A 15,218-nucleotide genomic window follows, 5' to 3' on the forward strand; every position below is an offset into this window, starting at 1 on the left:
TAAGAAGCAAATTCATAACCTTTAAGCTAGTTAATGGTGTAGGTATGGAAGGAGAAGCTGGCCACATGCATCAGTCAACTAAATTTCATGCAGGCTATTTAATTTAATTATTATATCTTAATATAATTAATGAAACCTCTTGATTAATAACTCGAACTCGGGCTCTGGTTCGGGCTCAGGTTTTGTTCGGAATTATACGAAGTAATGTTAGTCTTAGTGTAAATAATGAATACTATGATAGAGAACTCGGGCTTGGGCTTCATTTGGTCGGATTTACATAAGGGCCCGGGAATGGGTAGCCCGACCCGTTTAACCCTAATTGTCAACATGACATTGATTGAAACCAGTGTTAAAATTTGTATTAGGATCAATGCATGGAAATGCATGAAATAATGATTATAATGACATAACAAGCCTAATCCAACCAATTGGTAGTTGGCATTTGAATGCAAGTTTAATTTTTCCATAATATGAAATCATTTTCATGTATATAACAAAGTACAGAATTTCCACTAAACTTCATTAATTAAAAACTCAATGAATGAGATGAGAGCATTTGTGGAGATCCAATTAGCAAGGAGTTAGATTTTGGTGGTTGAAGCCCTGAAGGAGAAGCATCAAGATGTCAATAGTTTGGTAATATATACATGCATAAAAAAGAAGACTTGAATAGAGAGCAAGGAGAAGGTTTTTTCTAAAGCATTTAAGGTCACTTTACTTGTCACTTTTAATGCTTGGCCTGCCCTCCTTTTAATGAGTTCAATGAGACCCATTTAAGAACCCTCTTTAGTATCCAAACTTCTCTTGTTTCTTAACATGAATGACTTCTTCTCCATCTCCTCCTCCTTCTTCTCCTCCAAAGAAGAAGAAGACATCAAAGTAATGGCTAAGAGGAAAGCTTTACTTGAAGAGATGAATTTTGATGATCATCCAGAGCTCTCTCTTGCTCCTTCTTTTTCTACTTTCACTGACAACACTTACACTTCTTCCACTGAGTCAGAAGCTAACTCTTGTAGGAAGAGAAAGATGCTTCATGCTAGCATTGAACTCCATCTCAATCATCCTCTTCCTTTTGATTGGGAGCAATGCTTAGACCTACAAGTAATATACATATTTATATATATATATATAGATATATAGATAAGTTATATCTGTTTTTAAATTTTATTAATTATGATGATCATGTTTGTTATTACAGTCAGGGAGAGTGTATTACATGAATAGAGAAACACTAAAGAGGAGTTGGAGCAGGCCAAAGGAAAGAAAGGTAGACTTAGAGTTAAACATCTCAAGAAACTCAAGCATGGAGGAGATGATTAAGAAGGAGGAGGAAAGCATAATAACAACAAGCAGCATGATTGCAGTGCCATGCTTCAACTGTCATCTTCTTGTCATGCTTTGCAAGTCTTCTCCTACGTGTCCTAATTGCAAGTATGTTTATCCTCTTCATGCACTTGAAACTCCTACCAATCCTTCTCCTCCTCCTCCTGCTCCCAAGTCCTTGGAAACCCTAAGTCTTCTCAACTAGCTTGAAGTTAGAGGATATATTTAAGCTTTGTTTATATGTTATGGAATATATTATGGTATATGTATTTAAGGTAGTGCATGCATGGGAATTATTCTAATGATCACTAGCTTGCTTATCTTTGGAGAGGTAAGTGCACAGAGTTTTGCATGTTTTGTGTGTACTGAATGAATGTTTTTTGGACAATGGAAAATGGAAAGGTGACATAGGGATAGATCCCATGCAATGTATGACTGCTTATGATAAATTTTGCTTGCAATATTTCTTGGAATTACTAGTGAATTATATATATATATATAGGAGGAAAATGATAATATTGATATAGTGAAAATAGAATGTAAAAATTATATGGAAAACATATTTCAAAAAAGTCAAAGTTCTATGGAAATATTAATGAAGATCAATTATATTGAATATTATAGAACTTTTTTATGCATGGTATGATGGGATCATCTAGGCATTTGGGTATTATGTGAATCAAAGCTTAAATTAATCTTGAACATATCATTCTATATTTGATGATATTAATTATCCTGTTTTTCTTCAGAGAATTTTTATGATCGTTCTTTTGAGAGTAAATGTTTCACCAACTAATAATGAACAGGCTTATGTGACTTTGCCAAGATTTTCTTAATAATTCATTTATAACGTTTGTATGGAAATACGGAAGACTAGTACTTAAGCTCAAACAATAATAATATTAACTATATAGTACTCCACACAACAACCATCAAAAATGGAAAAGTATTTTCCTATTAGATAAATATTTCACTCATTGATAACAATATAAACAAAACTCCATAATAAATATTCTCCGGAAAATGACTTACCAACTTACAATACAATTATTATTTATATAAATATGACTTATTATATATATATATATAATTTCAATTGTAAAAATAATTTTTTTTCTATTTTGAAACTTGAGTAGATTCAATTATTATTAAAAAAATATTTTATTATTATAGTATGGTGAGATGAGATTTATGAATGTCCTTGATGAAGGCAGCAACGTACAGAAGGCTTTGGGCCATTCCATTTCCAATATCTCTTCCATGCGGTGCATAACAGGTCCATGAAAAGTAAATTAAAAGTACACGAACATATGTAGTAAAACCGTCCTTGTCACAAGCCATGCAAAGTTTTTTTTTTTTTTACTGTGGGTAAGTTTTTTTTTTGAAATAATTAAGTGCTTCTCAATATATAAAGTTTTATATATACATAAACTATAATTTATCACATCCAGTATAATAAAATAATTTAAATAATCACTCTTTTAAATATTTACTGATGATCATGCCAACAACCTTTATGTCTATTGACATTGGATCCTCTGCATATGTTGTTTGTGTTCTTATTGAGAAGACATAATCGATTGATATATTAATTCTATATTTGTACATATTCTCAATATGACTTATTTATTTTGTGAAAAAAATAAATTAAACAAAATTACATCTGATCAAGTTAAAATAAAGAGGATTCAATTCGGGATTTTATGAGCAGACTTCCTATGGCTCCCTTGAGTAACCTCCCTGATTGGAACACGCTTATTAACAACACTGTAGCGCACCTCTCCAATGAGAATGATGGAAAATCTTGGATCCTTTCGACTAATGGTCGATTTTCGGTGAAAACATTCTATAACTTTTTGAATGATGGAGGCTTGCGTTGTCACAAAACTCCTGTAATCCTGAAAAGTGTTTGTCCTAAAAAGATTAATCTATTCAACTGGCTAGCTTGGGATAACAAAATCTTAACCCTCGAGAATCTTGCAATGCGCAGGTGTAACCTCCTTCAATCTACTGCCTGTGTGTTGTGCCATGCCGGGGTTGAAACTGCTGATCACCTCCTTCTTCACTGTCCCTTTGCCTTGCATATTTGGACTTTCTTTGGCCAACTCTTTGGGGTTCGCCATTGGCCTAGGTCCCTCGTGGATCTCTGGGGAGATTGGAGAAGAATGATTCCCAAACCCCTAATTCCTTTTTGGGATTTGCTTGTGAGAGCCATTAATTGGAATATATGGCTTGAAAGAAATGCACGCATTTTTAATTCCAATTGTCTCTCGTCTGTTTCCATCATTATGAAGATTGTTCGTATGTTAATTTCTTGGTTTGATGCAGCGCCGGAGCCTAAAAAGGCAAAACTTGAGGTTCCAGTATCCAAGATCAAGAGAAGTCTAGAGTTTCTGAGCCCCAGAATTGCTGAGCAGTCTGTTCTGCCGCCGAGGCCTCATTCCCCGGGCGAGACTTAGCGCTAGTGTCATGTACCCCTAAAGGATCTCCTCCTCCTCTAGGGTCTTTCTTCTCTTTTCTCTTCTTCTTTTTCTTTTTGTAGGACCTTGGTCTTTCTTCTCTTACCACTCCTGGTGGTGCTTTTTTTGTAGAAGCTTTGGCTCTTTGCTAACGCATGTGGTTCATCCACTTTTTTCAAAAATAAAAAAAAAAAATAAATAAATAAATATATAAGGAGGTGAGAATTTAGCGGTAAAATCAAGGGAGCCAAGTCAAGAGTGCTAATTACATAGGTGCACGTACCAAATAAACAAGATAGGATCATTTATGACAAACATTTATATTATCAGTAAGAATATAATAAATATATAATTAATACTTAAAAATATTAATTTATTTTAAAAATAATTAAAAATAAATTAAAACAAGTTAAACCCAGAACAAAATATGTGGCTTGCAAAAGTATGCGCATGGGTGAAATGTACGAGCAACATTTCTTCTATTTTAATATTTTTCATAAAATTTTATTATATATTATTTAAAATTTATATATCTTCTAATAAAAAAACTGAAAATTGCCAAAAACACCCCCAAAATTTACAATATGCACAGCTTCTCCCTCTAAATTTAAATATCCATAAAAACCCCTTCCTTTTGAATATAATGATTTTTAAACCCCCAAGCATCTAACGGTGTTTGACAGAATTAATTTTAAATTTTTTAGACGAAATTATCCCTTGCGTGGGAAGTTGTGCCAAGTACGACATAGTTTGACTATAATGCCCTTGGGTGCAATGATTTTTTCGCTTTTAGAGGAAGAGGTTTTTTCCTTTGTGTAATCCCGAGAGAACACCATTACTAACACCATTTATTTGCTCTCATCACCTCTTCAGCTTTTCCCTTTCCAAAGTTTTCATTGCCTGGGCATCTTGTGAAGGACTAAAATTTCGTTCCACCATTGTCTCGAAAGAGAACTCTCGTTCAACTCTTTGGTATTTCATCAGTTTGCGCTCTAAGATATTGAGGCGAGGTGGATGCCATTGAAGAAGTTGTGTAGTTTTCTTTTGTTTTTACATTCTGTGTGTTGTTTTCGCTCGTTTGGTTTATAAAGTATTATGTTAGAAAGAGAAATTTTTCAGTTGTTAAGCAATCTCATTGTGCCATGTAATGTTTATAATGTATGTTTCCCATTTAATTTGATATGGTTGCATTATGTAGTGTTTAATAGTATCAGTTTAAGAAATGAGGTTTCTGTTTAAAACATAAGGTTTCTGTTTAAAAATAAGTCATCCGTTTAAAAAATGAATACATGCATTACTATTCATGCTAACCTAAATTCTTTTATTTGTAGTTATAATGTAATCATGCTAACCTAAATTCTTTTCCACAAACTTAAATTTTTCATGTAAATATCGTTGTCTCCATATAATAAATAACGGCCGTATTTATGCTTGGTTGCCTTTGTTTAACTATCGATGTTTCTGTTTAACATATTGCGTTTTGCGTTTAAAAAGTGCTTAAATATCATTGTTTCTATTTAAAGATGTACAAGTGGTCAGGATTAATTGGTTTTTATACCTAAAATTAATTTGTCACGTAAATATAGGTTTTTCTGTTTAAATATCAATGTTTTTGTTTAAAAAATGAGTTTTCTGTTTAAAAAATAAAGTTTCTGTTTAGGAAATGAGTTTTCTGTTTAAGAAATGAGTACATGCATTACTTTATATGCTAACCTAAATTCTTTTGTTTGTAGTTATAATGTAATCATGCTAACTTAAATTCTTTTCCACAAACTTATTAAATTTTTCATGTAAATATTGTTGTCTCCATATAATAAAGAACGACCGTATTTATGCTTGGTTGCATTTGTTTAACTATCGATGTTTTTGTTTAACATATTGCGTTTTGCGTTTAAAATTGCTTAAATATCATTGTTTTAATTTAAAGATGTACGAGTGGTCAAGATTAATTTGTCACTTAAATATCGGTTTTTCTGTTTAAATATCAATGTTTCTGTTTAAAAAATAAGTTTTCTGTTTAAGAAATAAGGTTTCTGTTTAAGACATGACTACATGCATTACTCTTTATGCTTACCTAAATTCTTTTGTTTGTAGTTATAATGTAATCATGCTAACCTAAATTCTTTTCCACAAACTTATTAAAATTTTCATATAAATATCGTTGTCTCCATATAATAAAGAATGGTTGTCTTTATACTTAGCTGTCTTTTGTGGAAGGAAGGCCTGTCATACCGTCAGTGTCGTCCTGAGGTGGAATTGATACGCTTGTAGAACCTGAATACCTGCTAAAATCAAAGAACTATACAATTAGAAGAAAATTTAAGCGGAAATACCATCATTTTAAGCGGAAACATAACATTTTAAACAGAAACTAGAATATTTAAGCGGAAAAATAATATTTTAAATGTAAACTAGATAATTTTAAACGGAAACTAGGATTGGACAAGGATAACAAAGCAAAACTTATGTTTTTGCTTTGTTTTAAGCGGAAACTTATGTTTTAACCGGAAACTAGAATAATTAAGCGAAAACATTTACTTTTAAGCGAAAACTTGGATAATTAATCAATAATTAACTTCTACAACTATGCAAACATAAAGGAGAAGAACTTTACAACGAGAAGAAATCTACATAACATATCTACTCTCATTCCCAAGTAGTCAGCGCCATGAACACTAGCAAATTGTTCCTCCTCTTTGTATCTAGCAATAGCACAACAACTTTCCATAGTAAACTTATATATATATAAAAAAAAATTGTTACTCTCTCTCGCATGATGATCAAGGTGAGGAGGGGAAGGAAGAGATTGTCACCTTATCGGGTAATCGGGATAACTCCAATCGAACACACCAAATGGGGAGGAATTGAAAAACTCCAACAATCCACATAGCATGTAGTCTTCCAAACTCTTTGCTTTGAGAAAAACAAAAAGAATACAGAAAAAGAACGATATACAAAAAGGTTTGACATGATGTGATTAAACGGTTTTTTACCACAATTTTTAAGGGCAACGATAGACTTTTTATAACATGTATACGCACCTTCTAATGACTACAAGGGCGCAAAAAGAAATAAAACAATAACTGGAAGCGATGTCATGATTCAAAAAGCTCATGCAGTGCTCAAAAAGCTTCTGAGGGTAAACTGTAATTTTCCAATCAAAACTCCTTTACTTGGCTTCAAAAGAAAAACATAAAATCATTCAAATAATATTTTATATTATTGATTTCTCTTTCACAAGGGAATTAATTAAAGAAAAAATCCCATCAAGGCCAAATCACAACAAAGTCCAAAGATGGTGCATAATTGGAAATACATTTCATGGTAAAATGGTAGTCCAAGAAGGCACACATACACTTTGTTTATCATATTTAATGGAAAACAACTTGACACTCAGAGATAAGACCAAAAAGATGAGCACAAATCCATTAGATAGCCTCCAATTCAGACTGTTGACAAGAAGAGAGAATTAAGAAGAAAATATAAAATTAAAAAAAAAAAAAGGAGGGCGGTGATGTTGAGTGGCAGAGCATTTTCATGTAAACCAATGGAGACCATGCTTTGAGGGAGGGGTGTGCCTTTCCTTTTCTTTTCTTTATCAAGCCTTGAGAAAGGGCCATTGAAGCCAAGTTGCATGCATTTCCAGCCTGTCCTTCAATATCTTTCACAACTTCCATTGCTACATGACAATAAGAAATTAAAAAGCTTTGTCAATATAGATGAGACTAAGAATACTTTGTTTGGTGTCAAGAGAAATTAACACCTCAACCACTCAATTAATTAATTCATCATTTGACATGATACTTTCATTTTAGGTGAATAAAATTAAGGTAAACATGGTATTCGAAAGTCAGTTAAAACATCGTCACATAACATTTGTTGTATTTCTGTTCTTTCTAGTGACAGTAGTTACAATTAAGTAGCTGAAGATATCTGATAATAGAAACACATTGTCATACTGATTCATTGATGCAGTAATATAAACTAAACACACAAGAGACTCGGTTTGTTGTGTTCATACTCTATACAAAAAATATGAGGATTAATTCAACTATTATGTGCAGTAATCATGTGATTAAGACTTAATTTAGCTGCTAATCATGTTCCATATGATGATTAATTTGATAAACTAAACACACAGAAATGGTTTGTTGTATTCATATTCTTTCATAGCAACAATATACAAACATACGAGGATTAGTTTAATATAATGTGCAGTAATCACGTAAGAAACACTAAATTCAGCTGCTAATCATGTTCCAACAAAAAAAAATAATGCCTAAAAATCAAGGCTTTACCAAAGGATGGCTTAAGATAAACTAAACACAGAGACACGGTTTGTCCTATTCATACTCTATCATAGTAACAGTATTCAAAAATATGAGAATTTATTTGATATGATGTGCAGTAATCATGTGATTAACACTTAATTCAGCTGCTAATCATGTTCCAGAAACAAGAATAATGCCTAAAAACTCAAGGCCTTCAACTAAAGGATTGAATGCATACAACATTAATATTAGATCCACCACAGAAGAAAGAATGGAATCCAATGTCACATATCACTAACAAACAAAGAAACAAATCACTAAGGGCCCCTCCACCATTCAAAAGCCAACCTTTTCCAGCCACACCAGTAAAAGCCTGAGCCTCTGCAATTTGTTCTTCAGATCCATCCATTAATCCCCCAACAACAAATATACTCACAAAAGAAGTCCTTTTTTTAAATCAAAGGAATCAATAAAATCATGGAAATTCATACTGTGACTGAACAAACAATTCCTATAATCACTAAAATTCTGCAGATTTAGAAGACAAATTATGTGATTGTTGAAAGAAAATCAATGAGATTTATGGAAATTAATGCAAAGATTTCAACTTTTTCATGCTGTGATAGAAATCAAATTAAAAGGAAAGAAAGATCTAAATGAAGGGTTTCATCTTCACCTTTAGATTTTGATGATTTTGGCGGCTCTGATGAGAGGATTGGCCTTGGAGATCTCTTCCCGGCCGGCGGCCTTGTAATCAAAGGAACAATCATGTAACTCCGAGTACCGGTGGCGCGCGCAGAACAAATCGCCGCACCGGCACCGGAACCCGGTGAGCCCTACCCTTTTCCGGCAACTAGAACATCGGTTTGCGAACTTCACCGACGTAGCTACCTCTGGCTTCTCGGATGATGACCCAGCGATTGACTCCGCCGCCGTCGCCTCCACCTCTGGCCTCTCCGGCCTTGGAGATTGAAATTCCTGAGACGATTGTTTGAGAAACAGAGACGGAGGAGATGAAGATGGAGCCGCCGCAGCCGCCGGAGAAGGCGGAGAAGGAGGAGAAGAAGAGCTCGGTTTCAAGATCTCAGCTTCATCTTTGTCAAGATTGCAGCTTTCTTGCGCCATGTTCAAGAAAAATCGAGAAAATTAATGAAAAAAATACAGAAAACACGCAGAGATGTTGTAGATCGAAGAAGAAAACAAGGCTAAAAATCGGATCGTGATAAAAAACGAAGAAGAAAACGATTAAAATCAGGGAGAAGATGGAGAAAAAAAAGAAGGAAAAAAATAAAAATGAAGGCAAAGGTTGGAGAGGTTTGGCTGAGTTTGGAGATGGTGGAGAAAAAAAGAAGACCAAATTAATATTATAATTATAATAATTATAATTATAATAATAATTTTCATTGCTTTTATGTATATTTATACACATAATAAAGATATTATTATGTATATATATATATATAATAAAGATATGGTTTAAAGATAACTTTTAATAAGATAACAAAATAAGCAAAACTTGTTGGTTTGTCCTACTTTTTATGATTTACAAAGAATTTAGCACCACAAATAAAGGAAAATTTTTAAATAAATATATATTTATAGCCCATAAATTCTAATAATTGCATGCTAACCCATGCATGTTGTCATTAATATATTATTATATATATATATATATATATATATAAATGTGATAAGATGGATAAACTTTAGTTTTAGTGTTTAATAAATGAAAAAAAAGGTAAGTTAAAAAAAGTGGGCGATATCATATTACTTGAACTTTTATCTTTCGGCCACCTTTACTGATGTTGTCTTTTCTTTTTTCTTTTTTTTGTTATTGATTTGAATATATATTGAGTAAATACACTAAAAACTACAATTAGATTGTTTTATTTTCTAATTGGTTAATGGTAATTAGATATTTATATAATGTTTAAATTTTAAAAAAAGGAAACAAAATATTCCAAATTTAAAAGAGGACACAAGATAAGAGCAAGTGGTTGGGACAAAGATAACAAAAAGTTGGTATTGTCCTTTATTGTCACATTTTTTTGGTATTGTCCTTATTATTATCACATTAAAATGTGAGGATTATATTGTCAAGACCAACCATATTAAGCTGTATTTGGTTGTAGGGTTAACCCACTAAGGTTTAGTCTTTTAAATAAATGTAAATATTAATATAAATAAACAATTACTAACATGCTTATGCTACGGTTTCATCTACACAGCTTTTATCTAATGATGCGAATTATTAAAAATTAAATCACTTAAAAAAACTAACCAAACACTAATATTATTAAATAAATTTAATAAAATAATAACAAATAATATAATATACAAATAATAAAAACAAAAATCATATAAATATATATGAAAAACAATAAAAAAATTAAAATAAAACCATAATATATCTATTTATTAATTTTATTGTTTCAAAATTAAAAAAAACCACATATCTATATTTATATATATATGAAAAATAATATAATTTTTGTCCCTAGATTTCAAATCTAGGGACGTCCCTAGATTTCAAATCTAGGGATGTCTCATAAGAATGACTCGGATGAAAATCGACGCTCTTTATCATTGCCGATGAAAGCAAAAACCGCTTACAGCTGTTGATGCGATGATCATGAACAAGAAAAGGTGTCACAGTTGTTTATATAATCAATCAACCATCGGATGATGATCCAACGGCTTAGATTTAAAAACATCCCTAGATTTGAAATCTAGGGACGTCCCTAGATGATGTTTTTCCATATATATATATATATATATGAAAAACAACAAAAACAATTAGTCAAAATTAAAAAACAAAATATAGGTAATAATATAATATAATATAATATATCTACTATATATATAGCAAAACATTCTCCATGGACGTCTAATTATCAGCCGTTGGATCATTGATGAACAGAAGTACTGTATATTATAATGTTATAAATAGTAATTACTCTAATTACTACTGTATTAACTACTATCATCAATGTTGGTCGTTGGATCGAAATCCAATGACTGATAATAGATGTTCATAGATTTCTTATCTATGGACGCCCATAAATGAATGGTTATATATAGAGAGAGAAGAAAGATCATCTGGGGACGTTCACAGGAATGCCCCCAGATTTTGAAAAGATGGAGAGAGGAATGAAAGGAGAGAGATTGGAAGAAATATGTGAAGACACAGAGAGAGGGAGATATGAAGACAAAGAAACAGAGGCTGAGGATTTTATATTAGCATTTCTAAGAAAAAAGAATACACATCAGGGGTTTTTATATAGGTAGGTTTACAATTAGGTTTTACAAGAAAAGTAAATAAACTAAAATATCCTTATATACGAATATAATAATAATATATGCTAATATATCCTTATATAATAACATAATAATAATATATGCTAATATACCCCCTCAAACTCACAATGCGACAACAATAAGCATCGAGAGTTTGTCAGATAAGAAACGGAAGTGCGAAGCCGAGTGTGCTTTTGTAAAAATATCAGCAATTTGGAGAGAAGAAGGAACAAATGGCAATGTGATGGTGCCAATCTGTAGATGATGGCGAGTGATATGACAATCAATTTCGATATGCTTGGCGCACTCATGAAAAACTAAATTACGTGCAATCTAAATAGCACTCTGATTATCACAATGTAGCGGAGTAGGGTGACAAAGAGAGATATACTCATATCAGCAAATAACCAACGTAGCTAAACAATTTCACAGGTAGTCGAGGCCATGGAAAGATACTCAACTTCTGTAGAAGATTGAGAGATGACATATTGTTTCTTGCTCCTCCACGAAATAAGTGAGTCACTGAGAAAAATACAAAATCCAGTAGTCGACTTGTGATCTGTAGGATCACCAGCCCAATCCGTATCAGAGTAAACACGCAGCTCTAACGATGACGTAGAAGGAAACAAGAGGCTCTGAAATTGAGTGCCCCAAAGATACCTAAGAATACGAAGCACGACAACCCAATAAACTGTAGTAAGGGCAATGACAAACTGACTAACCACTTGAACAACATGCTCAATGTCAGGGCGAGTCACAGTAAGATAAACCAAGCTGCCAACAATAGTACGATAAAGACTGGAATCTGCCAAAGGGGTACCATCTGACGGAGAGTATCTAGCATTAGTCTCAAGGGGAGTATCAACGGTCCAGCTATCAGTGAGTCGAGCATGCTCAAACATATCAGCTATATACTTTGATTGAGATAAAAGATAGCCTTTCGAGGAATAGGCAACCTCAATTCCCAAAAAATAATGTAGCATACCTAGGTTTTTCATGGCAAAGCAATGTGCCAACTCAGACTTCAAAGAGTTAATTCCATCACAATCATCACCAGTAATAATCATGTCATTAACATACAAGGATAATAGAATACGACATGCCATTGTACACTTGACAAATAATGCCGAATCATGGTGACTAGGAAGAAAGCCAAGCGAAGTGATCATAGTGAAAAACTTCTCAAACCAGGCACGTGGTGCTTGTTTAAGACCGTAAAGATCTTTACGAAGCTTGCAAACCTCACCTGATTGATGTGCAACACCAGAAGGAGGCGTCATATAAACTTCTTCATGAAGATCACCATTCAAGAAAGCATTCTTGACATCCATATGAGGCATTCTCCATTGGCAAATGGAAGCAACAACAATCAGAGTACGAACAGTCGCCATTTTGGCAATAGGAGCAAAAGTTTCTTCATAGTCTATGCCATGCTCTTGGGAGTAGCCTTTAGCAACAAGTCAGACCTTGTATCGTTCAATGGATTCGTCGGATTTGGTTTTAATCTTGTACACCCAACGAGAACCAATGGCATGTTTTCCAGGTGGTAGCGGAACCAAATCCCATGTATGAGTCTGGTGTAGAGCAGTAAGTTCCTCAGCCATAGCAGTCTGCCAAAGAGGATCACGAACTGCCTCTCTGTAGGACGAAGGCTCAGAAAGACGATGAACAGATGCAACAAAAGAAGCAAAGGAGACAAAATAAGATGAATACTCAAAGTCAGGTTGTTTAGTGGACTTACGGATATGAGTGGATTGACATAGAGGAGGATTATCCCCAATCTCATCCGGCAACTGGGTAGTCATAGGAGCAGGGATGTGAGAGGTGGATGTCTCATGAACCAAAGTATCAGATAGAGCTTCAGTGGGTCAATATCGAAGGGATCAATACGAACAAGATCTAATTATGTCATATGATGTGAACTAGCAGGAACAGAATAGAAGGGTATATGCTCTAAAAACACAACATGACCCTAGACATACAATTTTTTACTAATTGGATCAAAACAACGATATCCCTTTTGACCAACACCATAACCTAAAAAGACACACAAAGTAGACCGAGGAGACAATTTACTATGCTAAGCATGAGGGCGTAGAACAAAACAAGTACAACCAAAGACGCACAACGAGGAATAATCAGATGAATGACCAGACAACTTCTTAAAAGGAAACAAACTTGAATTATGAGAGATTAGAATTCTGTTGATCATATGAGTAGCGGTAAGGAATGCTTCCCCCCAAAACACACTAGGAACCTCGGCTGACAACAAGAATGAACGAAGTTGCCTACGACTGGGCGATGTTATGCTTTTGGCAAATACCATTTTGTCGAGGAGTGTCTGCATACCGTAGGTTTGGTGGATAGTCCCATCAAAAGCAAGTAACTGAGAAAATTCATTAGAAGTGTATTCATCCCCCAAATCACACCAAAAGCATTTAATGACATATGAGTGTTGGGTCTTCACAAGGGCTCGAAAGTTACTGAATATGGTAAGAAAATCATACCTACATTTCATAAGATAAACCCAAGTATAACGAGTAAAATTAATCATCAATAAGCGAAGCATAATATCTAGAACCCCTTTGGTGAGTACCGGAGAGGGTCCCCATACATCAGAATGCACAAGATCAAACAATTGCAAAGGAAGAGAAATACTTTGATAAAAAGGTAAGGGATGAGAAATTTAGCCAAATTACAACGCTCACAATCGTGAAATATCATGGTCAGTCCAAATAACCCTAAAGCTCCGATGGGAAGCTGAGAAAACTTTAAAGCGAGACTAGAAACATGACCCCAAACGAGAATGAGAAAGATAAAAATCAGAGGACGAATGACTCAAACAAAAAGACGACAAATCCACACTGGAGACAGCAACATCTGATACTTTAAGCTCATCCAATACATAGAGTCCCCCATTCCTACGGCCTGTCTCAACCACCTTCTAAGTGCGTGGGTCCTGAACATAACAGTTGGTAGAAGTAAAAAGAACTGAGAGACCAAAATCACATAATTGACCAACAGATGCGAGATTTAAAGTTAGACAAGAATATGGTATACATCTAAGAAAGATAAAAGGGATGTGCGGACATAACCAACACCTGCCAATGGCATTGAGGTACCATCGGCATCGATGATAGACAAAAGATAGGAAGCGTAATTAATAGACCACGTAGGAATCAAATACTCGTGGAGACATATGATGAGAAGCTCCTGAGTCGACAAACTTTTTGTGAGAAGGCCGACATGGCATGAAATTTGAGAAGCGAATTACTCGAGCTGCTCATATAGGGATTCAAAAGAGGGGCAGTTGCGAATTGATTTGGGAAAGAGGTGGACGATGCGTCCATGGAGCAATCTGCGGCGGGCGTTGTTGTTGCAGTGGTTCTTCTTGTTGTTGTTGAAGTTTGCCTTTACTCAGCAGTTTTGGACACTAAGCCTTCCAATGACCCTTCTGCTTGCAGAAAGCAAATTCATCCCGAGAGACTTTAGTAGCGGATCTGTTTTAGTTGCCAGGTGGAGACTATTATGGGGTAACAAAGATAGATAGACTTGTAGGTGTGACAGACGCCTTATCGGACTTAGACTTGAGCTGAATTTCCTCTGCTAGCAGTTCATTAACCACTGAATCAACATTTGGAAAAGGAGAACGATGTAGAATTGTCCCACGCAATCCCTCGAAATCATTTCGAAGGGCCATCAAAAACTGTACCAGATGTTCTTCTTCTCTGTGAGCAATATATGGGTCAAATCCTCGCAGTGTTATAGACTCAGTGAGAGCCAACTGATCCTAGAGATTAGACATGGCAGAATAGAACTCTTGAATACTCATATCATTCTCCTGAAGTGCGTGAATATCCGTCTCTAA

General features: G+C 34.2%; 4 protein-coding genes across 5 annotated transcripts; 2 read left to right on the forward strand and 2 right to left on the reverse strand.

Annotated features, from left to right (window-relative positions):
* Window positions 1–767: 767 nt before the first annotated feature.
* On the forward strand, window positions 768–1,774 carry LOC120254092. The gene is made up of 2 exons (XM_039262239.1): window positions 768–1,101; window positions 1,199–1,774. Exons 1-2 carry the CDS (start codon window positions 817–819, stop codon window positions 1,526–1,528), a joined length of 615 nt encoding a protein of 204 aa, XP_039118173.1. The 5' UTR covers window positions 768–816; the 3' UTR covers window positions 1,529–1,774.
* A 1,267-nt stretch (window positions 1,775–3,041) lies between these two features.
* On the forward strand, window positions 3,042–3,782 carry LOC120254088. The gene has a single exon (XM_039262235.1). The coding sequence runs from the start codon at window positions 3,042–3,044 to the stop codon at window positions 3,780–3,782; it is 741 nt and encodes a 246-aa protein (XP_039118169.1).
* A 3,277-nt stretch (window positions 3,783–7,059) lies between these two features.
* On the reverse strand, window positions 7,060–9,421 carry LOC120254096 (zinc finger AN1 domain-containing stress-associated protein 15-like). Of its 2 annotated transcripts, none has more exons than XM_039262244.1 (2): window positions 8,730–9,416; window positions 7,060–7,461 (listed from the first exon to the last, which is right to left on the reverse strand). In XM_039262244.1, exon 1 carries the CDS (start codon window positions 9,176–9,178, stop codon window positions 8,732–8,734), a length of 447 nt encoding a protein of 148 aa, XP_039118178.1. In that variant the 5' UTR covers window positions 9,179–9,416; the 3' UTR covers window positions 7,060–7,461; window positions 8,730–8,731. The 2 variants fall into 2 exon arrangements, with proteins under 2 accessions (XP_039118178.1, XP_039118179.1); XM_039262245.1 differs by lacking the exon at window positions 7,060–7,461 and adding an exon at window positions 7,470–8,434 and having other exon boundaries at window positions 8,730–9,421.
* A 2,345-nt stretch (window positions 9,422–11,766) lies between these two features.
* On the reverse strand, window positions 11,767–12,741 carry LOC120254090 (uncharacterized mitochondrial protein AtMg00810-like). Its single transcript, XM_039262237.1, has one exon. It carries the CDS (start codon window positions 12,739–12,741, stop codon window positions 11,767–11,769), a length of 975 nt encoding a protein of 324 aa, XP_039118171.1.
* Between the last annotated feature and the right edge of the window lie 2,477 nt (window positions 12,742–15,218).

This window comes from Dioscorea cayenensis, unplaced genomic scaffold (genome assembly GCF_009730915.1).
Source record: "Dioscorea cayenensis subsp. rotundata cultivar TDr96_F1 unplaced genomic scaffold, TDr96_F1_v2_PseudoChromosome.rev07_lg8_w22 25.fasta BLBR01000340.1, whole genome shotgun sequence".
NCBI lineage: Eukaryota > Viridiplantae > Streptophyta > Magnoliopsida > Dioscoreales > Dioscoreaceae > Dioscorea > Dioscorea cayenensis.